The sequence below is a fragment of the Lycorma delicatula genome, chromosome 9, assembly GCF_047948215.1.
Source record: "Lycorma delicatula isolate Av1 chromosome 9, ASM4794821v1, whole genome shotgun sequence".
NCBI lineage: Eukaryota > Metazoa > Arthropoda > Insecta > Hemiptera > Fulgoridae > Lycorma > Lycorma delicatula.
In genome coordinates this window covers 40434954-40462579 of record NC_134463.1, presented here as the reverse complement: position 1 = coordinate 40462579, position 27626 = coordinate 40434954, and the positions used below count along the sequence as shown (strand labels likewise).

The 27626-nt window shown below is 27.5% G+C and overlaps 2 protein-coding genes across 2 annotated transcripts in view; one reads left to right on the top strand and one right to left on the bottom strand.

The window, feature by feature from the left end:
• tmod (tropomodulin) overlaps positions 1-27626 on the top strand; it is a 443143-nt gene that overhangs the window by 37148 nt on the left and 378369 nt on the right. The gene's annotated exons all lie outside the window — the stretch shown is intronic.
• On the bottom strand, positions 7479-20929 carry LOC142330353 (uncharacterized). The gene is made up of 4 exons (XM_075375579.1): positions 20894-20929; positions 19498-19692; positions 12467-12532; positions 7479-7611 (listed from the first exon to the last, which is right to left on the bottom strand). The coding sequence occupies exons 1-4, from the start codon at positions 20927-20929 to the stop codon at positions 7591-7593; spliced, it is 318 nt and encodes a 105-aa protein (XP_075231694.1). The 3' UTR covers positions 7479-7590.

Below are 27626 nucleotides of genomic sequence, written 5' to 3'. Positions count from 1 at the left end.
TTTCCACTATGTCCCGACTATGCCTTTTATAATTTAATTTTTCAATAACAGTTTTCATAATCAAGCGTTTCTTTCATATTAATTACATAAAAGATCAGTACAGAAGGATATTTATTACTACTGTAAAGCAGAACTGCTTTTATACTATACTTGGTAGAATCAATTAAAACATTCTCGAACTTTTGCCCCAAATTTAACAAGCTCATCAATATTTTTAAGTAAACTAAGTGTTGTATGGTTGAAATCCTAGTAAAGACAGTTACTTTTATATGGATTTGAATACTAGATTGTGGATACCAGTGTTCTCGCGGTTGGGTTTCAATTAACCACACATCTCAGGAATGGTCGACCTGATACTGTACAAGAATACACTTCATTTACATTCATACATATCATCCTCCGAAATAATACCTTATGGTGGTTCCAGAAAAAGAAAGTAAGTAAACTAAGTAATTTTCTTCAGGAAAGTATTGATAAAATCTTTCTGTAGGCTTCATTAGCTTGAAATTTTTATATTTTTTAAAAACAATTCCAACTTTGCAATCGTGAGCCTAAAAGTTCAACTTGATTTTTCTTGCCGAGTTATTTGGTTCATCTTATGATATAAGATGTGGCTCACCATATTATTATTTAAAGTTTGAATTATGATTGTCTTCATCCACAATGTCCATTTCTTTATCTATTATTTATTATTTATTATTTATTATTATTATTATTATTATTATTATTATTATTATTATTATTATTATTATTATTATTATTATTATTATTATTATATTATTATTATTATTATTATTACTATTATTATTATTATTATTATTATATATTATTATTATATATATTATTTATTATTATTATTTATTATTTATTTTCACGAAACAAGTCTTCAGGTATTTCAGGAAATGGAACGAATTCACTGTGAGGTACAGGTCTGAGTGCAGATGGTAATAAAGAAAAGAGTAGTACAATGTGTATATACTTCTTAAAAGTTTTAGACACATTAATTAGACAGAAATAACAATCAGTTAAGTGATGTTTTGGTTTGCACCAAACAAAAGGGACACCAAATGGCAAGGCTTTTCGTTTACTTTTTAGCCATCCTCTTGTTGACCTCTTAAGTACATAGTATGAGGAGCCAATCTCTTATCCTGATCACCAATTTTACAGTCAAAGTACAATTTACAAGCTCTTTTAATTAAAGGTGTTATGGTTTTCTTATACAATTTTATTTTAAAATCATAATTACACGTAATAAAAACTATACAAATTGTTTACACATTTACGAGGCATTATGAGACTTCAGTGTTCATTCACTTAATACAATTAACATACTGACTGAAGATATTAGACTATTAAAAACAGTAGGAGGGTAACAAAATCAACAAGCTTTATGTTGTATTGAATTGTACAGATAAATCTTATTCATGTATGCTTCAATATAGAGGTATGATATCATGATGTGTGATATTTGGGATGTGATTAAAGTTATTATTTCATGGTTAACAACCAATTAATAAAGTTTAAAATGTATACTCAGCACATAAGTATAAAGTAATCATATTAAAAAAAGTATGTGTATAATCATTCAACATATATCAATAATTTTTAAAATTTTAACTTCAGATTTTTCAAAAAGTGAGGTAAAAATGGAAAAATTCTGACTTCAGACTCTTTCCCAACTATAGATCAAATTGCATAACATTCGTTCAGGAATGTTGTGGTCAATATTCCCGCATGAAGGACCCATGGACTGACTCTTCCCGCTTAATGTCATGTTTTATTGAAGGTATGGACCTTTTGGAAAGTTTGGAAAACTGATGAAATTTTACTAGAGGCAAACCCTAACCAGGAACACAGTATGTTTGTAAATATATATCTTGTGAAGAACACATTTGTTTTTGAAATCGTATCGCTGCATCGTTTCAAAAACAATGCGCTTAAAAATTGAACTAAAACTAGAGGATATATTCTACACACTTTTCTAAGCACAAACTCTATTGCTTTCTGATATATACTAAGATTACAATCATCAACTAATTTAATAGTTTGTAATATTCTTTCAACATTTCCATCTGCAAATTCGTCTTTTAAAAATATCCTTCTTTTGCAAAGCATTTTCAATTGGACAGTTGTAACTTTGCCAAAAGGCAAGTTATGTAATAAATCAATTAACTCCATTTTAATTCTTTGTCTCATATTGATTGTTAGCTCTTAAAATAATTATATTCATGTTTTGGAGATAAAAAAGGAAAACATTAAGGTTAGAGCTGTGTTAAAAAACCACAACTCAAGAAACAGCTAAAAATGTTCAGGATTTTGAAACTTTTTGTTGTAAAAGTTTTTGCCCTAAATTCATGAAAGTTATTTAGTTACAATTGGTAAAAACATTTAACAAAATTATTTTTAATGAAACATAAACCATGTAACATTTTTTTCCTTCTAATACTTAATTAATTCCTTAGACACTTTTTTGAATCAGCGCCAAAATACATGATCATAGTTATGTGGTATTTGAATATACCTATAGATGGTATATATAAAAATACATAATAATATACAAACAGTAAACAATCAAAGCACATAAATATGAATTCAACTGCTGCAGTACTGATATTTTTTTTATTTTTGTGGTTTAACCTCTGGGTCCACCGTTAGGCATGCTTCAGAGGATGAGATGAATGATTTGTAGCGTGTGTGAAAATGTCATGCCTGACTGGGATTCAAACCCGAAACTCGGAACCCAGTAATACTGATATTGGGTTTTATGAAGAATACGTATATAGTATTATTCAAATAATTGATATTATAATCTAGAAATTAATTTTGTAGAAGCAGGCAATGATTCAAAAAAAGTGTCCAAGGAATTAATTATGTGGACGATATTATTTCTTACTTTTTAGCAGATTTTGATGGTAGTTCCATATATATTATTTATTCCATATATAATAAATAATTATTTAAGTAATGTTACATAATTGTTTTTTTCATTATTGATTAATTTATTTATCATTTGATTTTATTGTTAATATTTATATATATGTATACACGAGTATATTTACCTTCATGATTTTATTTCATTAAAAATTTAGCAATTATGTTAATGAATGCAGGATAAGTGTGGATAAATTTTTATATTCTAGGCATATATATACATATATACGTAAGTGTGATTTTATTATTCATGAGACGTAAGAATAAAGAACAAGGATTCATAAATTATATGATTTCTGAGTTTATACTACTTTATAGTCCTGTGCATAATAACTTACATTAATAGATACATTTCTGCCCACCTGTATGAATTAATTCTTATTTATATCTGAATTATAAAAATTAATTTTACCCGGCATTGTTAAATGTGGTAGAATCTCATATTGCATGAATAAATTTTTTTTATTTATTAATTTTAACCTCTTAAATAGATTATTAATATTTTTACTATGAGTATATAAATTTCTTTCTTTAGTTTATCATATTAAAAAATCATATAAATTCATATTTTAATAACTTATCAATTAAAAAAAAAATCTGAATCATTATTCATGCATTATTCATTATTCGTGAATTTTGTCTAAAAATTTATAAATAATTTATTAAGTTTGAAACATTAAGGGACATCAGAATACCTTGAAATCTGTCTAAAATAGTGTAGGAAAGGCAGGAGCTGGGGATAAACTCTACATAAATAAAGCGCAGTTTACACAAAAGTTTGAAATAAACATTAGGAGATGTGTTCGCCTGTTCTGATTATTCTTATACTAGAGTAAGCATACAAAGATTGAAACCATACAGTATAGAGGTAATATACAGTATTATTGGACAGTAATGGTACATAACTTTCTTTAATGACATTTCAACTTTCTACAATAGTTGATATATATATAAAATAGTATATATAAAATAGCCATTATAAATTTTTACAGATATATTGATAATAGAGAAGGTGTAATGATGAAGTAAATAATTAAAATAGAAACACTGTAGAAGTTAAAACAGCTGTCATCTAGATTACTTCTAATAATAATAATAATAATAATAATAATAATAATAATAATAATAATATGAAGTTAGAAATTTATGGAAGAATCACAACAGTATCAAAATTTTTATTCTGTAAAAACAACTTTCTGCTCTTTGCAGATTTCATAGAATTTTAACACAAGAGACACTATGATTAGCTCTCAGATGTTCTTTAATCTCTGTCAAACTTCTGAAATATAGAAGCTTCTGGCAAAAAGAATAAGTTAATTGAACCAAATGGAAATGTAAGCAGCAAATGGTTCAGTGTAAGTGGCTTTGGGTGTGTGTGTGTGTGTGTGTGTGTGTGTGTGTGTGTGTGTGTGTGTGTGTGTGTGTGTGTGTGTGTGTGCATGTGTGCATGTGTGCATGCATGCACACACACAAGCCTGTCTGGTAATCGACTTTAGGATAAACCGAGTTGGGTGATTTGAAGAAGATTTCATAAAAAGTAGGTGTTACAAATACATGATGACCAATCAATAAATGCAAATCAAACTACTTGAAAGCACTCTATGAGTAAGGAACATAATTTTCTGAATTCATGTTCACTGTACAATTAGCCTACATACCTTTACAGGTTGTAAAATCAACTGTATTCCAAATTCTTCTGTAGTTTTAAAAGATTTTGTAGTCTTTCCTATAAATTTTGTTTACAATATGATTTCTATAATAGAGTGTGAGGGTTATATTCACTGGCATAGATTTTAAATTATATGGAGCAGATAAAGGATGGGTTATTTTTACCTGATTAGTACAGATTTAGAGGTGTAATGAACCTGTCTGTAGTATCAGTTCAATATCTATCAAATCCTGTAACATCTATTAAAACATGATAGTAATTTTATTCATGATAAAAATAGAATTTTATCGGGTGGAATGGTTATTCTCTTTATTTTATAAGAGTGAATAATCATTAAATAAAGAAATTTTAAGATCGTTAATGTTTTTTTTTGGAAATATAAATGTGAAAATATCTCTATTACCTTTCGAATTATTTTAAAATACCTATTTGATAAAACATCATAAACAAGAATTATTAAAACCGGTTAATAGTTTTAAACTTAAAAATGCTAGCTGTTAATTTATTTTTTTATTTTTTTCTTATTATAGCCTCAAACATTCTTTACATTATATTTTAATGAAAAAGGATGGATAAAATGATAAATGAAAAATCCAAGCTACTTACCAGAATCAGACCTTGTACAGACTGAACCAGAACTCTTCACCAACTGACTGTCTAAATTGTCAGGATTTATTCAAATTCTTTATGAAATACTGTCATGTTTTAGCTCCTACCTTTTTTTCAAATATGTGTTTTTCTCATTCTGATGTGAGTAACAGATAACAATAATTTAAATTGGTTAAAAAATTATTTGGCCATCTTTGTGAGAATACAGATCTAGCTCTATACAATATCTTTAAAAAAATTCACTTTTAAATTTGCTGTTTAAGAACTTTTTATAATTTCCTTTTCACTTTTGGCTATTCTTTCTCTACAGATAGCCATAATAGAACCAAGACTCTTCATTTTTTATTTTATCGTTACTTCTATAAAAATAGTAAACTGGCAGGTTTCATTACAGCCATGTGTTTTTAAGGAGTTTTCGGATCCAATGAAAATTTAATAAATTGTAATGGAATTTTATTCAAAGAATTTTTTTTACAAAAAATTAATTTATAGTAAACTTAGGGCAAACATTAAGAGAGAACCAAATCCCTGGCCTCTCTCAATGTAGAAAATTAAATTTTTAATTAGAAATTAGTACTTGTATTTCAGTCAACAGGATATCAACATAGGGCCAGTATTAATTTTTTAAGAATTTCTAACAAAAAATAAAATAATGTAAATTTTATCTGAAGAAGTCATTTCTGTTTTAAAAGGAGGTATTTTTGTCTCGGGTATTAACAAGGTCAGGTGATTCAGTTGACTTAACCTGTTGCCATAATATATAATTGAAGAGAAAGCAATCAATTCTTTCTGATTACTATGATTGATGGGGCCGAGATGTGTTAAATTTGTTTTAACAGAAATGACCGAGTGTAATTGTTTTGACACCAGCATAGCTACTGAGACAAATTATAGTCTAATCCTCTACGGTCACTGACATTAAATATTTTCTTGAACTGTGAATCATATTATCAGATTTCATTTTTGACTGATATTTATTGTTAACTTTGTGAAATCATTTGTTACTTGATTCTCAGTCGTTACAATTTTAATGATGCAAAATTTTAACTGATAACACGTAATACATTTTGAATTAAATGAAATGAAATGAAAAAAAATAAATAAATAAAGGATTTTATAAAATGCAGTTATTTATTAAGCCTACATTTTCTGAAATGTTTTTCATATCTTAACTTGGTTATGACAAATGGGATCAATAAAAATACTAAATAATAAATTTTGCCCTTTCTTTCCAGTTTTCATAGCGTTTTTAAAGTTTCCATAAGAGAACAAACAAATAATTTAAACCTTGACTAGCAAACAATGTGGCCATATATTACCAAATTTTCAGAAAAATGTTACAATAATTTTCTCTACATGTATTTACTGACCTGTTGATTAGATATTGTCCATCAAGTTGATGCAAATTAAATGTAAACCAGTTGAAAAATAAGATTTCAATTTTATTGAGAAAACATTTTTTTAATTGAATTTTTTAATTCTAAAGTTGGAAAATACTTACAGTTTATTGATAATAAAAGATCATTTATTAAAATTAAGAGTGTTTTTGTTGATGTTAAGACAGATCATACTGTTACTGAATACCAGAAATGCATATCATGTCACTCCATTCTTTAGAATTACTGCAGTTGAGATTTGAAAAATCCTCACCCTATATTAGATGGAATATGATTGTCTACAAATTGTAATGATAACAATTGTAATAGAGTGATGTTTAATAAGTCGATACTCTTAGCAGAGAATACAGAATGTTCATTTATTTGTTGAGTGAACATAAAAATTTATTTCGTTTACATCTAATTGGGACATACAAATTTGATGACAAGAGTTTTCAAGATACAAAATTGGGTCTTGAATCATTGTTCAGTATAAATATAAATCATGTAGTTCTATATTTAGAAAATTAAAAATGTTAACTTGTCTGAGTGTTTACATTCATGAATGTGCAGCCTTTGCTAAAAACAATAGTCAGTTATTCTTAAAAATTAACAATAGCCATTTCTTTTGAACCGGTCAACAAAACTGCTATCGTGTTGCTCAACACAATTCCTTTGGCTTACGATAAAGGGTCTTATTACAATTCCATTGACATTTTTAATAAATTACCAAACCATTTAAAATATCTTCCCATCAATTTTTGTATAAAATAAAATTAAAAATTATTTTTACCGAACAATATTACTTATTGTGAATTATTTTGTAGCTATCTTTTATATTTAGTATCTTCATGAATTTACCTTAACATTATTTCGTGTTTACTTTTTTAAAATAGTAACTTTGACTTCATTTACCTATTTTTTATTTTAAAATTAATTATGTATTTTTTGGTGCTGCTCTGACAAAGGTTTTTCCATGGCTCCCTTGATACATCTGGGCAAATGCTAAGATAGTTCCTTTTTTATCTGAAAAAATTTTTTTTTTGTTGATTAGCATATCAACTCTAACCGACATGATCTTTATAGTTTAGTAATATAAAATTTATTTATTTAGCTAGAAATTTTTCAAAAACTAAATTTAATAATAAAGAATCTAGTTATTTATAAATTTAAGGATGGAATATGTATGCAAGACTGTAGCCTTATTTTATCATTGCCTCCACTTGTATTTTATTATTACTTTTCCTCCATATTTGTGGAGCTATTTCATTTTAACTAGTATGTACTTTATTTATTTTTTAAATTCTTATCATGTGTTACTTTGTTTAAACAAAGCATAGTTTAAATTTCAGTTTATCTATATAATTTTAAACTATTATTAGATATATATATATATATATATATAATAGTTCAGTTTTTCATGATTCTTGAGAGTAATGTGACAAAATTTATTTTATAGTTAGAAATTAGTTTTTGGTATATTTTATACATATACACTCAAACCAAATATATTTAAATATTATTCACTGTACACCATCAGAATATGAATACAATTAATTTTTACGAAAGATTTATTTGTAAACAATTCACACAATATATGTACCAATAATTTTACTGTTTGAAAAAAATTAAGAATAATTATAATTTATTTTAAATTATGTTAGTGAACATGATTTTATCACAGATCTGTCATGAACAAAATATTTGTTGTATCACTTAAAATAAAAATGAAATTCTTAACAATGGATTATTAGCCATGTTTGTCTAGTAGAAATTTTATTACTTTTTCTATAAAGGCTGTATATAGTAGTACAAGTTATATAACAATAAATAGGAGTCAATATTGTATGGAAATCTTGAGATATTACCATGAAGAGACAAAGAAGGCAGAGAACATAATTTTAGAATGTTAAGTTATTTCTAAATTCCAGCTTGAGATTTTATGTCCACTGTAATTGGAGAGCTTGACCTCATGCTATCAGTGGGATTTCACAGAATTGTTTGCCTAAGATGGTAAAGGGAACAAAGAAAGGGGATCCACAAAATAAAGATCTACAGACATTGACTGGTCTACCTTCATATTTTTATTTTTTTTTAATGGTTTTTTTTTAATTCATTAGGTCTCATTTTGTTACACATACGATATAAAATTGTTTTATCAGTAGCCATATCATATTTGTGAAATACTATTTATACTTATTAAAAAAGAAAAAAATTATTTGGACTTAGATATGCATTAAGAAGTAAACTCCCAAAAGATCAAAATTTTTATTAAATCAAGTTATTGATAGCTTTAGAATTCCAATCGGTTTTACAATTATGATTCAACCCAAATAACCATCTTAGGAAAAAATAAACAATAAAATACCTTTTAAGAATTTCTTCATTTACAGTATCGGTTTATGCAAAAAGGAATTACCGACTAACATACTGTAATATAAATGTTAGTTAAACTTATACAATTTAGGTATTCATGTTGGAAATTCAAAGACAGACATATTTAATACCAGTTGTGAAAATATTCTTGAGTGTGAAACCAAACAGTTAAATAATTGACCCAACGATGAAGAGTTATTAGTAACTTTTGTGTATTTACAAAATATAAGTTTTTTTTTAAATCACCAGTCCTTACAAAAAAAGATGTTAGATTAGGTAAAAAAGAATTTTTAGTACAAGGGCTTATATCTACCAAATGATTCAGAATTTGGAGATGTTGAGTGTACATTGAAAGTTCAGCAAAGATTATTTACTGAGATCAACTCATGGTGAAGGTAAACTGTAGAAAAAAAAAATATATTCTTAATAGAATGAATTTATTATCAGTATTTCCATTGCTTCAGGCTGTTAAAAAAAAGAAAGAATGATAGGGAAGGTAGGAAAGTGAACTGGCTGAGAAACCATAAATAAAAATTGTTAAGGATGAACGCAGCATACATTTTTTTTTTAAGAATGATTGACAAGCAATGAATATTTTCAAAAACGTAAACATTTGTGTAAAAGTTCCACAGAAATCGATAGAACTAGCTTATATTATTAAATTGACTAAGCTGTGGCCTAATTTTAATTAAAAATTTATTAGAATCAATTAAACTCATTAGTGATGCACAATACTTTTATAGATTTTTAGAGACAACAAACGAATGACACAATTTTACAGAAAATTAGGAAGATTTTGTTGAAGATACTGATTTAATTTCGAATATGAAGATAATTTTTAAATTTACAACTCAAGATTTTTTGAATGAAAATATTTCAGTTTCAAAAGAGTGAAATTTTTCTATCTATTATTAACAAATTAATTCTGTTTTCTTTACAATGTTTTATAAATAATTTTAGTTTTGCGTGTTTTTATTTTGTTATTACGTTCTGTGTTTTATAAATATTATTTGTTTTATCTTTTTAAAATATATATATATATATATATATATATATATATATATATATATATATATATATATATATATATATGTTTTTTATAATTTTAATGTTTATGATTTTTTTTAAAATATCATTATGTTATTTAAACTAAAAGAATTATTTTAAAAATATGGTATTTGTTATAATAAATATTTTAACACGGTTTCATTTAAGTTTTACTTTTTTTAGCAAAAAATATACTGTTTACAATTATTTCCAACAAACAAGTAATTTGTTTGTTGGAAATACATCATGTATTTATATATTACATACATTTATATGTTACATTATGAATATATATAAATAAATGTACATAGGAATTTTTGAGCTTTTAAATTTTTAATTAAAAATTTTTAAGATTGTTATTACTCAGTCATAATAAAAAAATGAAATGTTTATTTTGAGAATTGTTTCTCAGCATTTGATATTAACAGATTTAGATAAAATATTTTTATTTTTTTGTTATAAATGAGTTAGTTTTTTGTTTACAAATGTTTTTAGTATGTACATTTGTATCTTTTATAAATCATTTAGATCTTTTTTAGTAATGGTTTGGTAAAAATAAAAATTTCATATTGTAACATGTTTCTACCAAACAAATTGTGGATCAACTCATTTTAGTAAACTGTTCCTCCATATTATATTTCTACAACTGTTTTTTTTTTTTTTTTTTTTTTTTTTTTTTAGCAGTTAATAAGTTTGCTTGTTGAAGGAAATTCAATGTTTTGATGATAATACTCGTACTAACATAAAACAAATTTGTTGTTAATTTCCACTAACATTCAAATATGAAAAATAGTTATAAATATTCTCTGATATATTTCAGCATATCCCTGGATAACCTGCATATGCCAGAATATCATGTACATCGTACATGCAGAACAGATTTCAGATAACCCAGGAAAATCATTTACTATGCAGGAAGGGAACTGTACACCCATGAATTTGTTTGAGACTGCATCCTAGTGCTGGATCCATAATAAACCTGACAGATTAAGTACCTAACGGTTAAAACTAGGTATCTTATTAGGGTCATCCTTAGAAAGAAATCTTTCTTTCTAAGGAATGAAAGATTTCCTTCATTCCTTAATAGAAGGTTAATAATAATAAAGTATTAACCTACCACTGCTATAACAGTTTTCAACATTTTAAAACATTTTTGAAAATGTCAAAAACAGTACAACAAAAAGTTAAAATGGCGATCAGGGTATAAAATTTAAGTTGTGATGCCTTACAAACAAATTAATTCAATTTTTTCTAATTAGATTGAATAATACGATTTATCAGTTTAATAGCAGCTGTAATTTTAATTACCACTTTGTGAATATTTTTTAAGAAATCTTTTTCATCATTTTAATTTTGAAAAATTTCAACAGTTTTGAAATTAAGTTATTCTGATTTTTATGAGCTAAGCAAAGGAATTCTTTAGATATGCTGTATTTTCATCTACCCTAAAATATACTTTTATTTTCAGATTTGTAAAATAACGAGTTTTATAGAGTTTTATGTAAGTAGAGTAGAAACAATGGTTTATTTACTAATTTCAGTATTTTCTTAAGAATGATTTTCTTCATGTATATTTAATTATTATGAAGTATGCAAAATTACTTATTATTAATAATTTATTAATAACGAGCATATCCAGCAATGCTTCGCTATTGCTAGATTTGATTATATATATATATATATATAAATTAAATGAATACAATTGAAAGTTTGATAAAAGATTAACAAAATGAACATTACGGAACTTCACAAAATTTAACCTTTCCCTTTTTCCCATTCCCTTTTCCTTTAGCCCTTTTCCCTTTACCCATTTCATTTTTACCATATACCCTTTCCCTCCCACCATTTCAACTTTCCCTTTACTCCCCCATTTCTCTTTTCCTTGGTTCCCCTTTCCCTTCCTCTTTTCCCTTTTTTTCTCCTTTCCCCTTTCCATTTCCTTTTCCCATTTTCCTTTTCCTCATTTTCCTTTTTTTATTTTTTTCATTTTTCCCTTTTACCTTTTTCGAGTTTTCACTTTTCTGATTTTTCCGATTCTCCCTTTTCCTGCACATAAATCGGTCCAGTAGTTTTTTAGTATATAGACTAAAAAACGGATACACATATCGGAAACATTGAAATTGAATCGTAAAATATTTAGTATAGCATGTGTTGCTTTTACCTCCAGCAGATAGCACTGTTTTTCAAAAAAAGCATGGTTTTGCCTGTCACAGGTGTGAAATCTTAGGTACAGCTATTCAATTGCAACATTGTGTCAAAATTTCAAAGCAATCAGTGAAGAACTTTCGGAGATTTAAGATTTGAACACACAAACATTTACATTTTTATTTATATAGATATAATGATGTTAATAAAATTATTTAGTTATATATAGTCAAACAAATACTTGTAATTTTCAGTATGGTAGATATTTAATTCATCATTCATTAATGTTAACTCTACTGACTGTACAACTTACAAATTCTGTTTTTTGGCTGATTAAGTCCGATATGAAGCAGCATTTTGGCCTCATATTTGGAATCATCTGAAAATTAATTAATTCACAAATTATTGTATTTTATTTCATTTTAATCTCAAAGTTATGTTTAGAAAATAACTTATCGTAGAAGTAGTTGAAAAATAGAAATATCTGCAGGGTATACAAACTGAGATTTAGAAAACTGAAGGAACATTGCCACAAGAATAGCAATGGGACAGAATCTTTTTATTATGTTACGATATGAATTTAATGCTGGGAAAAGACTGATCAAATGTTGACTGTATAATGTTTGTTTAAGTGTGAAACATACACTTTAGGAACAGAATATATTACAAAAGAATGAGATCAAGGCTTTTAAGACAAAAGTATAGATAAAGAAGCAGAGAATTAAATGATAAGACAAGTTAGAAATGAGGAGGTGGGTTATGGGATTGCTAAAGCAGAGCACTCTACACAGAGTAAAGAGAAAGAAAGAAAATAAGATTTTACATGTTCTGAGAGAAAAACAATTATTACCAACACTTGAGAGAGCACTTTTTAAGGGAAAAGGGGAAAGTAAGGAAGAGACTAAAGCTGATAGGACAGTAAGAAATGGAGAGTATAAGAAGACGAAAGAGTAGATGTGGTACAGGAATAATTACAGATAATGCTCATGTAAAGGATCTCCAACTCAGCAAAACAACATACGATGACAATTTATAATTATAAATCAGCATAATCCGTGAATCATGTTAATTTATAGTTCTGTCCCTAGGAAATTAATTTCTTTCCCTCCATCATTTCCCTCATCAAACTTAAGCATGATACCTTTTATTCCAAGTATTCATATAGTACAGCAACAAGTTAAAATGGTGATCAGGATATAAAATTTAAGTTGTGATACCTTACATACAAATTAATTCAACTTTTTTTCTAATTACTTATGAGTATTACGATTTATCAGTTTAATAGCTGTAATTTTAATTACAGCTATTAAACTGTAGTCATTTTTCAAGAAAAATAATTATATTTTTAAATACAAATAAATAATATTTTTTAAAAATATTATATTTTGTAGACCTAGTTTCATTAGTGGCAAACTGTGCTGGTGAGCTGACATTGATGTAAATGAGAAAAAAAAAATTGTGTAGCCATTCTCAAAAACAAGAAACACAAAGAAAGTGAAAAAATAAAGAAAGTGATACGTGAAGTGATTTTCCATTGCCTTCCTTATTGAAATGTATATTCAGTTCAGCATGTAAAACTCACCAAAATTCAGGTGACGTTCAACTTTACAAACAAAACCCTCATTCGCACTGGAAAATAAGAATGCTGAACAATATTACTTTCAAAGAAGAACTCATTTCTGATTCAAGCAGTGCAAATAAGGTGAAGTAACAAACTATAATATATCCTTTCTTTCATGAAACTGGTTTATACACATGTAATTTGTTGTTACTGGGAATAGTATTGAACTTTTTACATTGAAAATAAGTAGAAGTATGACATTTATTTTGTCTCTAGTGAAAAATGTAAAAGTATTCTTAAATGTATTTTAAATTCATTGAGCTGTATGAGAACTTATATATATTGAGTTCAATTGTAAAAATAAACAATTTATCAGAATCAGAGGTTTCTAAGAAGTATTTAGCAAAGAACAAGAAAAGATAGAAATGGATAACATCATCACACTTATCGATGAAGTGCCTTCTATTCAAGAGATCATCTTCTTTAAATTGCTGTAAAATATAAGTTTTATTTTCAGACTACAGTATGTTGATTTTGAAAGCAGAAACTTGTATGTAATTGACTTCAAATTATTCTGTATAGAAGTAGACTGTTAACAAGTATCTACCGACTGATTCTCAAGAGAATAATAGTTAGAAGTAAAAAAATAATTAATGTCAAATGAAATAATATTCATCCATTCTATGAAACACAAAATATTAATGTGATATAAATGTGTGCTGAGAATGGGATATACCCATAGGTTAAATGAGTATTAAGTATTGTGATTAGATTACATTTAAGTATTGTGATTAGATTACATCTTGAAGGCTCAGATGGCTGGTTCAGGTGAAGGAGTCAAATGAAAGTTTGTAGACATTTTTTAAATTTTAATATAAAATTTGAATTTTATTTTTATTTTTCTGTGGGAAATATATTTTGGTCTTTAGACATTTTTTTACACAAAAAAGTAATGCATTATTGCATTTAGGTGTGAATACTTAGTCAAGGTCAAGTAGTAAGCATACATAAAAAAAAAGTAGTAAGTATATTGTGAATACTTTATCAAATTGTTGGTCACCTGAAAAAAATATACATCATACAATTTAAATATTTTAAAATTAAATATCTGGCTGATCCGTATCCTTATACATTGTTGTCTCCACTTCGTATAAAGTAAGTGTAGCTAACGATAATGAATTGGGTGTTTTGAAAATTGTATAATTGCAATTTCAAAATGGTATTCTTCTATTCCAGCATCATTAGAGATGATGTAAAGAAATAAATTTACATCCATTCCTGCAATAAGAGTCCTACACAAATATAATTTCAGTATACCAGCTCATTTTAAGTTGAAATAAGATAAGTATAATAGTTCATTATAAGTAACTAAATACGTATTCAGAAGTCCATCATCATACTCAAAACCATGAATCATTTTACATTTTGGTTTGTGGGCTCAATTTAATGGTATTCTTAAAGTTAGACAAAATTTTAATTAAAGGATTTTTTTCATTTTTAATGTATAGTTAGCATTTTAAGCTCCTATATTATATTTTGTTAGTTCATATTTTATTGTTTAACCATGTTAACATAATTTGTAAGCTATAAATAAACAATATTAGACAAAGAATTAAATCATATCATAGTCACGTATTATGACATCACATCTAATACTGAAGAGTGAGCTTTCATGGACAAGATTAATCATGCCTGTGCAGGTCAAAACATGTAGCTGAAAACACAGCTGTATTGTTTGTATTAAGCACTGGATTTAGGAATAAATAATTTTTTTTCAGTCTTATTGCTGCCAAGTTTGTTAAAAGTGCAGTGTTATAATGCCTTGAAATTGTGTAAATAATGTGTGGATGTCTTTTTTTATCTATTTGGTGAGTTTACTGTAAAATCAAATAGAAAAAACATTACATCTTTAATTAAAAAAGCATATGTCATTTGTACTTTCAGTGTAAAATTGGTGATCAAGGTAAGACGTGGGTTCCTCATATACTATGTACTAATTGTTCTGTTTATTTAAGAGGATGGGTGAATGATATGTGGAAGGCTTTGCCATTTGGTGTACCTATGGCTTGGCATGAACCAGTGGATCATGGAACCGACTTTTACTTTTATTTAACAAGTGTGTTTGGAATTTCTAAAAAATCTATACATACTATAAAATGTACTTCATTGCAATATGCAATCTTGCCTGTACCTCACAGTGAAATTATTCTAGTTCCTGAGCCACCTGTGAATTTAGGTTTTGAAAACAGTGATGAAGAATCAGGCAGTACTGAAGAAGACAACATTGATTATGATTTTGAATTATCTTCCAATAAGCCACATCTTACATCACAAGGTGAATTAAATGACTTGGTTAGGGATTTAAATTTATCAAAAATCAAGTTGAACTGTTAGGATCAAGACTGCAAGGTTGGAATTTACTTTTAAAAAAATACAAAAGTTTTGGGCATTCAAAGCCAACAAAAACAACTTTCTCAGTACTTTATTGATGAAAATAATTTATTTTATTGCACAAATACTGATAAGCTTGTGTTGTACGTAGGAAAAGTTCATAAACCTGAGGACTGGCGCCTTTTCTTTAGATTCTTCCAAGTATACTTTAAAATTGCATCTACTACACAATGGTACCAAATATCCTTTGATACCAATCGCTTATGGTATTAATTTGAAAGAGACATATGATGTGATAAAAGACGTTCTTGAAAAAAATAAATGATAAAAAACACAGATGGAACATGTGTGGTGATTTGAAAGTTATAGCTATCTTGTTAGGTGTGCAGTTAGGCTACACCAAGTACATATGTTTTCTTTGCGAATGGGACAGCCGAGCTAGGGATTATGTTACCAAAGAGTGGAAGAAACAAGATAGACAACTTAACTCCAAATGGGAAAAATATTATTCATGAGCCCTTAGTTGAACCCAAAAAAATATTTTTATCCTTTCTCCATATGAAGCTAGGACTAATGAAACGTTTTTGTAAAAGCAATGAAGAAGGATAGTCCCGGATTTTTGTGCATCAGGCAGGAATTTTTCTGCCTGACGTGAAGGAAAAGTTAAAGAAGGAATATTTCTTGGTCCTCAAATGAGAGAGTTTGTCAGAGATGATGTATTTAACTCAATGTTAAATAATGTAGAAAGTGCAGCTTGGGCTTCATTTAAAGATGTTTTTTAAACATTTTCTTGGCAAACAAAAATCTGACAATTACCATGTTATTGTTAATAAACTTCTTACATCATACAGAACTATGGGAAGTAATATGACCTTGAAAATACATTTCCTCCACTGACATCAAGATTTTTTCCCAATCTCGGAGACCTAAGTGATGTACACGGTGAACGTTTTCACCAAGACATTTCGGTGATGAAAAGCCATTATATAGGGAAATGGAATAATAACATGTTAGCTGATTACTTTTGGTCATAAATTCGGGATGTGCCTGAGGTTAATTAGAAAAGAAAAGCATCAGCGAAATCATTCTAACACAGGTATGGCCATTCAAAATTATACATTTAACAGATTTTTACTATATTTTCCCTTAATTTTTTTTTAAGCATAATGTATTTAAAACTAAGGGTGATAAAAAAATTGTATTTACAGATCTGTAATGTACCTAAAAAAGCAATTCAAGAAATGGTATCACACTTAGAGAAACATTAAAATTTTTTTTTTGTCTGCCAGTGTAATTAGTTCTCATTAATTAACTGCAATATCTTAATACATTATGAATCATAATTTTTCAGTATATTACATCTACATTGAAGATATATATGTTTAATAAAAGTAAAGTAATTTAAGTTTATTAAATAAAGTAATGAATGGTACACAAGAATTTATTATATATGTACATATGCATACTTGGCTGACCAGCGGGTTCTTTAGATTCTGGATTAAAAGGAATTTATCCAGCATATACAAGAGCTGATCATTGCAGAATCCTTAATCAATAACCTGCTGTTCCTACCCTAGGTAATAGTATTCTATTCTCTTAACTTCTTGAACCCTGTAGTGTAATATACCATAAAATAGCAGATCATTCTACAAAACAGCTTTACTCTGGGTATGCATTATATTTGAAAGAGAACATGATACTCCAGTAATTTATTTTATATCAGGTGCAGATAATGTTATCTGTTAATGCTTGCAAAAAAGATGTTAAATGTTATATTATTCCTGCCCTAGAAGGGTATTTTATAGTTTCTTTGTTTGTTTTATAGTTTGCTAGTCGCATTACAAAATTTAATTACAATTACGAGTAAAAAAATTAATTACAAAAAGACTTGATTTTTAAATACAAAAGAATCAATTTCTAGATTACTTTTTGGAGCTATTGTATAACCCTTTCATCAGTGATTTTGCAGATGGTTTTGTATTTTATTACAACGTTAGACAAGCTTATTTTAATAAGAAGATAGGTTAAATAATAATAAGATGAAAAATTGTCAGTACTTTTTCAGAAATTGAATCTAAGACAAACCAATTTAGAAGCCCAAGCTAACCATAGGATCAACTGCTGTTATTGTATTCAAATTGAGATGATATCCTTTTAGTACGTGGAGGAATATCATGTATGACTTGTGTTACTCATTGTTTGTTTATAATATTGTTTTTATCAAATTATCTTTTATTACTGGTTTCATATCATTGATTTCATGGATCGTATGTGATGCATAAAAATTTTTTAATACTACAGATAGCCATACATCGTAATTTTGTTCCTTCACTCCTTACACTACCTTACTTAATTGTGCCTTATTCCTATACAGTCCTTTTCTGTCATTTTCCATATCTCCACTTCATAGGTTGATTTAAATATATATTACACATAGAAAATTTTGCTGAAAAGTTTTATCACATAAGAAATAATATCTCAATCAAAGTTTCTTCGGAGAATTTTGAAAATTTCTATTAGTGACACAGGCATCTTATTTAACGACTAAGCTTATGTAAAATTACATTCATCCTGGACTATTTAATTAAAATATATATACACTCGCCGTGTGTTACTGGTTAATTAATTTATTTTTGGCATCCTTTTTTGACAGGTTAGGATGCTCTTCACTCACATGCATACACAGGACAGTGATTGTTTGGCAATATATATTTATAATATGGAAAGATTAATATTTAACTAAATTAACTTACCTGTGATCTGTAAAAAAAAACAAAGGAATAACACAATTGAACAATTTTTTTGGAAAAGGAGTCTGCCAATGACTTGTTCTTATTTTTATTCTTAATTAACAGTTCGTTATGTGTTATTTTAATTTATTAAATTACTTTATTTCAGGAGAAATGTTTTAGTATTTAATATGGAAATATTTTTATAACAATGTTGGATTGGTATTAGAAGTGAAAACATGAAGTTGAAAAGCAGACAAAATTTGTCATTTTCATTTAAAATATTTAATGGTACGATATATATATATATATATATATAAGTTTTTTTTTAATGACCACAGTGATCTCAAAGTCAAGCAATTCAATTTATAAATGATGGTTTCTATTTATGTTAGAGAAACATATTCAAACAGTTCGAAAATTATGTATTTCTATCAATACCATGTCATTGTGTTCTAAATAGCACTACATTCTAAACTGAAGATTTCAGAGAATAACAAGCTATAGGTGCGCACTACATGAATAAGGAACACGCAATAGCAGTAAGCTTATAGACTTATATAAACAAAGCTGAACAAGACAACTAAAAACTTCTGGAATACTATAGAATCATTTGATCAAATTGTGATTAAATTTTCAACAAATTAATATGTAATTACTTACATATCCATATGATATTATGGCTGCTGAAATATAAATTTTTTCAAATTCTAGATCATATTTAAATAATTCTTGGTCTATTTCTGGAAGTGCCAACTCATAAAATATTTTCAGTATCTTACTGTTTGTATCAAGCCCTATATACTCTCCTGGAAGTAATCGATCTTTAATTTTGTGCGGCTTACTCCCAAATCTTTTCTGAAATATAAATATAATTATTTGATATAAAATCATATTCTATATAAAGATTTGTTCCTTCAAATTAAATAATAGAGAATGTTTATTTATTATAACTTTTCTTTCACCAACATTTATCATCTTTCAGAGCTTGACTACAATTTAGTATGATGTATTAATGTTTCGTTAAAAGAACCATTTAAAAACAAATATGTAAAAATTTGTTTGTTTATATGCAACACTATCATGCAAGAACCAAATAACCATTTGCTTTCAAATTTTTAGGATACATTCATGTTATTCTAGGGAAGGTTTTAAGTTATAGATCGAGGGCCTAACCCTGTTGGGGGTGAAGTTGTTATTTAAATCATTAAAGAATAAAAATTAATCTTTTTACTTCATTATATTTCTGTCACCATGACAACAGAAATATAATGAAGTAAAATGACCTTTCTTTTTGTTTAATGAATATCCATAAAATATTTAATATTTTCACAACCATAAGGATAACAAACGTGTCTGAAGTTGATGGAGCAGAGCCCCCTGCCGGTAGATGGTCATACAAGCAAAGTGAGCCCTTACTGGCATACATATATATAAAAAAAAATCAAATTTGACCATTCAATTGTGTTCAACCCTTGGTGATTCAATAGACATTGATGTTTTTGCCACTGGAATTTTTTGCAGGTTTTACAGGTGGTTTGCCATTACCTTCCCAATGTGGTTAATTGAAACCCAATCACAAAGAACACCGGTATCTGTGACCTAGCATTCAAATCCATACAAAAATAACTGTCTTTTACTAGGATTTGAACCTTAGAACTCTCAACCCATCAATCTTTTATTTATTTATTGAAAATGCCAATTAATTAATGAATCGCCTTTCTTAATTTTAAAAAGTGGCAATTTGCCAATTACATTGCATAGTAAATTTATCATCGTGTATAATTTGGTGGTCAGTAAGGGTGATAAATTGACTATATATAATAAATATTATAATAATAATTAAATAATTATAGAAAATAAAATAATAAAGCCATTATGGAAATAAATATTTTTATTACAAATTTTTTAAAATATATCAGTAATCTTTTTAGCGCTATAATTTTAAAGTCAGTGTAAAAATAAAATTAAAGCTGCAGAGATTACCTTAATGATTTCTGACAAGTAACTATAACTAAAAAGTATTAATTATTTTACTTATTTTATTTATATAACTCACAGATGCTTCTATCTTTTCGCATGTTCCTCGTTTCATTTTCGAAGAAGAATTTCCATTTTGAAAAAAGAGAATAATTAAGGTTAATTTTATTATCATTTTTATACTTAGAGAATATCTTATTCAATAACACAATGTATGAGAGAGATGCCCCTTTACATTCAACATAAAACACTATAACACATTTCTTCCCACATTTCTTCGAGCTGGTGCAAGATCATTTCAGTCTTACAGATTAAAGCAAAGATTAAAACATAACGAAGCAGTTTATTGTTGTTAAGCAATTCTATTTTATATTTATTTATCGGATTTTATTATATATAATGTACGTGTTTTTAATTAATTTTATTTTTACAGTCAATGTTTCTGTACAATTGGATGCTAATTAATAACTTTAATAATTTTTTGCTATCGTGTAAATTAAATATAAATGCCTTTGTCATCTAGTTATATATTTTTAAATATGTAAAATTAGACAAATTAATTAACTGGAAACACATCACTTCTATGGAACTAAAACATTGACTGAATTTATTTTTTGTTCTTTTGTTTATTACCATTTATATGATGGTAATTAATTTTCTCTTAATTGATTTTGATAAAACTTTGTTTTAATTGTAACTGAACAAATTGTATCCCTGGACTTTTATGAAGAGAGATGGATTTATTACTATTAAATGACATAATAATATTTTCATGTAGACTTATTACTTTTTTTTCTTACTGGCATCACAGTTTATGAAAATTATTAAACAATAATTTTTTATTCTGACTGGTATATAGTAATATGTTATGCAGACATAAATAATGCATAGATTTGCTAACCCACAGATAATTGTTGGAACTCTCGTAGCATTTTACTGGATGGATTAAAGGTAAAACCTGAATCATGGTGGTATCATAAAATTCACAATTAATAACAAAAAATAATAAAATTGGTTAAATTGCATATGAATGCTTAAAAGTTATAAAATATTACAGGTAATATTAAGAAAATAGGTAATTAAGAAATAGTAAATATACAAACAAAGAACAAAGGTGAAGTTTGGATCATAAAGCCTTCTATTTCACTTAACCTTTTTTAACTAATTCAAACTACTCCCAACCAGAAAAGAAATGAAAATACAGATATGTAAAGCAATAAAACATAATAATACATAAAAATAAATCATTTCAAAAAATTTTATTTGTTTATAAAAAGAAGTTATATTACAAACAAATTGGCAAGATAACTGACCATTATCTACATAATTAAAAGACTCACTCACACACACATCTGAGATATCTATACCAAAATCATCATTATCATCAGTATTGTAACTCTATAAACAACTTATCTGATTTACTTAGCCATATTCTTTCAACAGTATAATTAAATAAATTAAAACACACACATACACAAATTAAATACTCTTATTGTCAGGACTGAGGTATAGAGTGAAATGTGAGTTTGAAAAAGTTCTGCTGTCCGATTCATTAAAGATGACTTTGTTTTTTTTTCTAATCACAAAGAGTGACTCCTTTTTTTTAGCAGAGGTACAATGTATATTAACTAATCACGCTGTTCAAACTTAAAATTTATATCTCAAATCTGGAAAAAAATATTGAGTCAGTTGATTTTGAATTTTAAGTTTTAATCTTTAGTTTTCTAAGCAGAGAGAAAAGTTATTTTTGCAGTCATAGGAATTTCATAATTCTGCTGTGTATTTTAGATTATGATAATAGAAAATTTCTCATTACTGATCAGAGAATTATGAATATAATCCATTGTTTCTCATAGAAATAGGCTATTAATCTACCACTTTACAATATCTGCCCTAGTCTTTTTAACCGTTGTGATGCACATTAAAGCATTAAGATACTAGTGGCACAAAGAAATTGCTTTCCCTCATAATGATGATGTTCACTTTTTGATTAGTTCCTGTGATAAACGGACTAAAAGTTTCACTTGTATAACTTAAATATCAATTACATTTCAACAGGCTTGGTGTATTGATAAACAGCAGTTTGTTCTGCTCAGAGAAGATGATGATCAAGGAACCTATTTTATTCCTTACTTTTCTTCATAAACTTATATGGGATCTTGTTTTTCTTGAGAATGTTATGCAGTTTTTTCAAGCATCTGGTATATCATATTAGATCAGCTGTCAACATTCACTTTTAGTAAGTAACACTTTTAAATATTATGTATTCCTTAATTATAAAAAGAAAGGTAATTATTATTTACTTTAAATTTGTACCTGTAGTAATAAAATTTACGCAAAACTAGTCTTTTTTCTATCTGTTTTTAAATGGAATACATTCAGATTATCGATTCAACATCATTTCATACAGATTAAATTGTTCTAATTAATCAGTTCTGTAATTGTACTTATTGAATGAAATTATTGACATCCTTTTAAATAATGTGTAACATATTATGTTGAATTTTATTGATGATGTGGTGGCCAATAATTATTGTTACCTTTATTATGTGTGTTTAGTAGTGACGCAAAGCACACACAACTATTGCCAAATGCATTTCATTCTCTACAATGTTCACTCATCTCTTTTTCTTTGCTTCTTTCTTTCTTCTACATCTTCTTCTTCTGCTTTATACACCTTGACTTCAATGTATTCATTCTATGCTGTTTTGTTGTAATTAATAACAATTTAATGATTTTTTTTTAGTGTGTGCTTCATTGATTTCTTTATTAAATTCAGTTACGAATTCTAATTTTCATATCTATTAATTTTACTTAACAACAGGATATTATTTCTTTATTTAGGTGTTAATTAAAAATATAGTAATAACCAAAATATTTTAATGTACAATAAATTATATCAGTGATGCAGAGCAATCATTACTAGTTGCTTTAAAAACGTACAAAATACAATATAACCAACAAGTTATTTACCTACCAGGAAAAGTTATTTTTAAGATTCTATTCACAATTATTTCTCTGCTCTACTTAGGAATATAATAATAGTATGAGGTTTTTTGTGTTGACCTTTTTATGTTCACTCGACAGCGGTTTTTTGTTTTTTTTAATACATTTTTGTAACATCAATTTTTTGTGTATCCTGAAAACTGGCAATATATATTTTAACAAATTACTAGTGTAAATGGACTAAATATTAAAAAAAAATCAAGATTTTATTTTGTTTTTTGATTTATGGGAATAGGATGAGAGGGGTCTCGTGATAACAAAGGTTTGAAGACATACTGCATGCTATTTTATGAGTAATTAAACAGACCTATATAGTATTAATAAAATATAAGTGTGTGAGTACATGATTAGTAAAAAGGAATTGTTGTACAATTTGTCTGGGACAACTAAGAAAAAGTACTAATAAACCTCAGATCAGAAAATCGCCATAAGTAGATAAATATATTAAAAATAGAAATGGTTTAAGTTCATATATCTAAATAAAAGTAATGAATAAATAAAATTATTATTTCAAAATCATAATTTTGTTTTAATATAAGACATATTAGAGTATATTAAAAGAATGCAGGAGATTCAGTTTATTTATTCTAATGCGTATTACATTGTTAGACCATAAAAGTAATAGCATAAGGCAGTGTTTCTCAACCTGTGCGGCACACCTCCTTAGGGGGGCGTGAGCATATCGAAAAGAAGATATTATTAAAAAAAATTATTAATTTACTGAAAAGAAAGAAAAAAAAAAAAATACATTCTGACATAATAAATAATAAATACTCATTACAGTGATACAATACACTATAAATAGGATTTTATCAGTACTGCACATGTATTTAATAATTAACTTATGAATACTAAATTAAAAACAAGTTTAATAATTATTAGTGACTTCCTTACACCTGTTTTGCAGAGCAGACTTTTTGAAGGAAGGTTTATTATTAGAAATAGACACATTTTTCTACATTTAGCTATATTTTTTCTTCAAAGCAAGCACTGCAGAAAATTCAGTTTCACAAAGGTAAGATGTTTAAAATTGTAATAGTAATATGAAATGCTCTTGTTTTCAGTGCAGAAAACTCATCATCCAACCCTGCCCAAAATTCAAACAGTGATTTATTACTAAATTGTCTTTTGATTTTGCCACTTGCCGTGAAGTCTATGACGATTTCTTCTTTGGCAGTTGAGAGCCCTTCGGAAGCATTTTAAAATGGATCCCTACCCCACTCATAACTTGTTACCAAGTTATCGTCAGCAAGAAAATAGATTTTAATATTCTTTGTCAGTATGGCTAAATAATTTTCAGTGGTTACAAAAACAACTTCCACTTGTTTTTCAGTCTTGTAAGTTTTAATACATTCATCCACATTTGCAAACATTTCTAGGTCTTTTTACTTTAAATTTCTGCTCCACAATTCCAATTTTCTACAAAAAACCTTAACTTTATCACTTGTATTAACATATGAGTATTTGCACCTTGGAGTTAAAGATTCAAGGTATTTAATTTCTCAGATATATGACCAAGTAGCTCAATTCCATCACAAATAAACCATCCAAAAATTTCTTGGCTTTCAGTCAGTCTTCCTCTTCTCGAAAAATGACTATTTCTTCTCTTAATTCATAAACATGTTGAAAAAATTTCCCACGTGATAACCATCTTGCCTCACAATAAAATAGTAACACTGATTGTACTGCACTCATGTCTTTACAAAGAAAAGATTCTTGATTTTAGAAGTCTCATTTTTGTATAATTTACTATGGTTACAACCATCATTACCACAATATTCAGACTAGGACTCTCTTCTTTGAAAACCAGAGCTTCTCTGTGGATCATACAATGTGTTCAGACCCACTATGGAGATTTTTGTTTCATAAGTGCTTGTATACTTTGGAATCTTTCAGACACTGAACAAGCACCATTGGTGCATATTTTGTCGCAATTTTTCCACTCTATGTTTGCCTCGTTTATAAAATCATTTAAGATAGCAAATAATGTGAGTGCTATTGCTTTGAGTTCTATTGGTTTACAGAAAAGTAGTTCTTCTACTGCTGACATACCATCACAAAATTGAACATAGGCAATGAAATTAGCATCTTTATTGTTATTGTTGCTTCATCAAGCTGAATTGAAAGCAATTTGTCACACAACTTCCCGAAAGGCTGATGCTGTACATCTTCAGCTATATCACCAATTCTGTGGCAAAAGTATAATTTGATAGAGGTATGGACTGCAATTGTTTTGCAAAATTATCTCCAAACATAGTTTCTACAACCTCAATTGCAGTTTGCAAAATAAGCTCTTCACCAATGGTGTGTGGCTTTTAACATCTCGCTATTTTATATGAAACACACAACTTCCCGAAAAGCTGATGCTGTACGTCTTCAGCTATATCACCAATTCTGTGGCAAAAGTATCATTTGATAAAGATATGGACTGCAATTGTTTTGCAAAATTATCTCCAAACATAGTTTCTACAACCAATGGTGTGTGGCTTTTAACATCTCGCTATTTTATATGAAACTTTGTAAGAGGCAAGGAAAGCTTTTTCATTCACAAAGTCTTTTTAAAAAATTATGTTTCCTTTTCATATGACGTTAATTTTAATTCGAAGACTACTTGGCGATTGTTAATGTACTCACTATGAAGCGTTTCCAAATGTCATTTAAGTTTATTAGGTTTCATGCTGTCTGCTGCCAAAAGTTTTGAGCAAATGACACACTGAGGCCTTTCTTCTTCATTTACTTAAGTACTGGTAAACCAAAAATTTAAGTATTCTTGAGAGCATTTTCTTGATTTTATTTTCAGAACCATGCTCATCTGTGCACTTGATGTTTCACTATCATCTAATGCTCACTTACACCCACTTAAAAATTTATCCATGATTCTGTCATGGCAATATATTCTACTTTTTCTTTTTCCTGTTTAGCCTCCGGTAATTACCGTTCAAATAATACTTCAGAGGATGAATGAGGATGGTATGAATGTAAATGAAGTGTAGTCTTGTACAGTCTTAGTTCGACTATTGCTGAGATGTTTGGTTAATTGAAACCCAACCACCAAAGAACACCGGTATCCATGATCTAGTATTCTAATCCGTGTAAAAATAACTGACGTTACTAGGACGTGAACGCTGGAACTCTCAACTTCCAAATCAACTGATTTGGGAAGACATGTTTACCATAGACCAACCCGGTGGGTCTGTAATATTTTTCTGCCATGAATATTTAATACCATGAATTGCAATTAACACGCAAATTACAACATACACATTCACGATAGATTCACTAGCGATGGAAGGATCGACTCAACTGAGACTGGCTGGAATTGAACAAGATGCAGCATTTACACACAATTGCACAGACTTTCCAGAAAGTTCAAGACAAATCAAAATTTCTTGCGAAGCCGTGAGAATGTCCAATATGGTGGATATAAGACAAAGAACAATAGAGAGGCATCAATTCTGGTTTTGGCAGTACACTGGATCGGTGTTGCCAAATATCAATAAATTTACTTAGTCTTAGTAATTTGTAAGGTTTGTAATTAAGGTTGTACTGTAACTTTAGCGTAAAAGTACTAAAAATAGATTATTATTGTATACATTGTTATTGTGTGAGAGGGGGATGCAATAAAAATTATGATTGAAAATTTGGTTGCAAATATTGAAAAATTGAGAAACGCCGGTGTAAGGTAAATGTTGAATACTAATTTAAGTTTTTATACATTTAATTATTTGATTAATTATAAGGGTTTTTTAATTAAATTTAATTTTTAATTAATCTATTAAAAATAAAACCCAAAATAAGTATGTTTT

Coding starts and splice junctions, on each gene's coding strand:
- LOC142330353 (XM_075375579.1), bottom strand. CDS start 20,929: ATGAAACGAGGAACATGCGAAAAGATAGAAGCATCT. Junction 12,533..19,497: donor CCATAATATCATATGGATAT/GTAAGTAATTAC, acceptor ATTAATTTTCAG/ATGATTCCAAATATGAGGCC. Junction 7,612..12,466: donor TCAGCCAAAAAACAGAATTT/GTAAGTTGTACA, acceptor AAATTTTTTCAG/ATAAAAAAGGAACTATCTTA.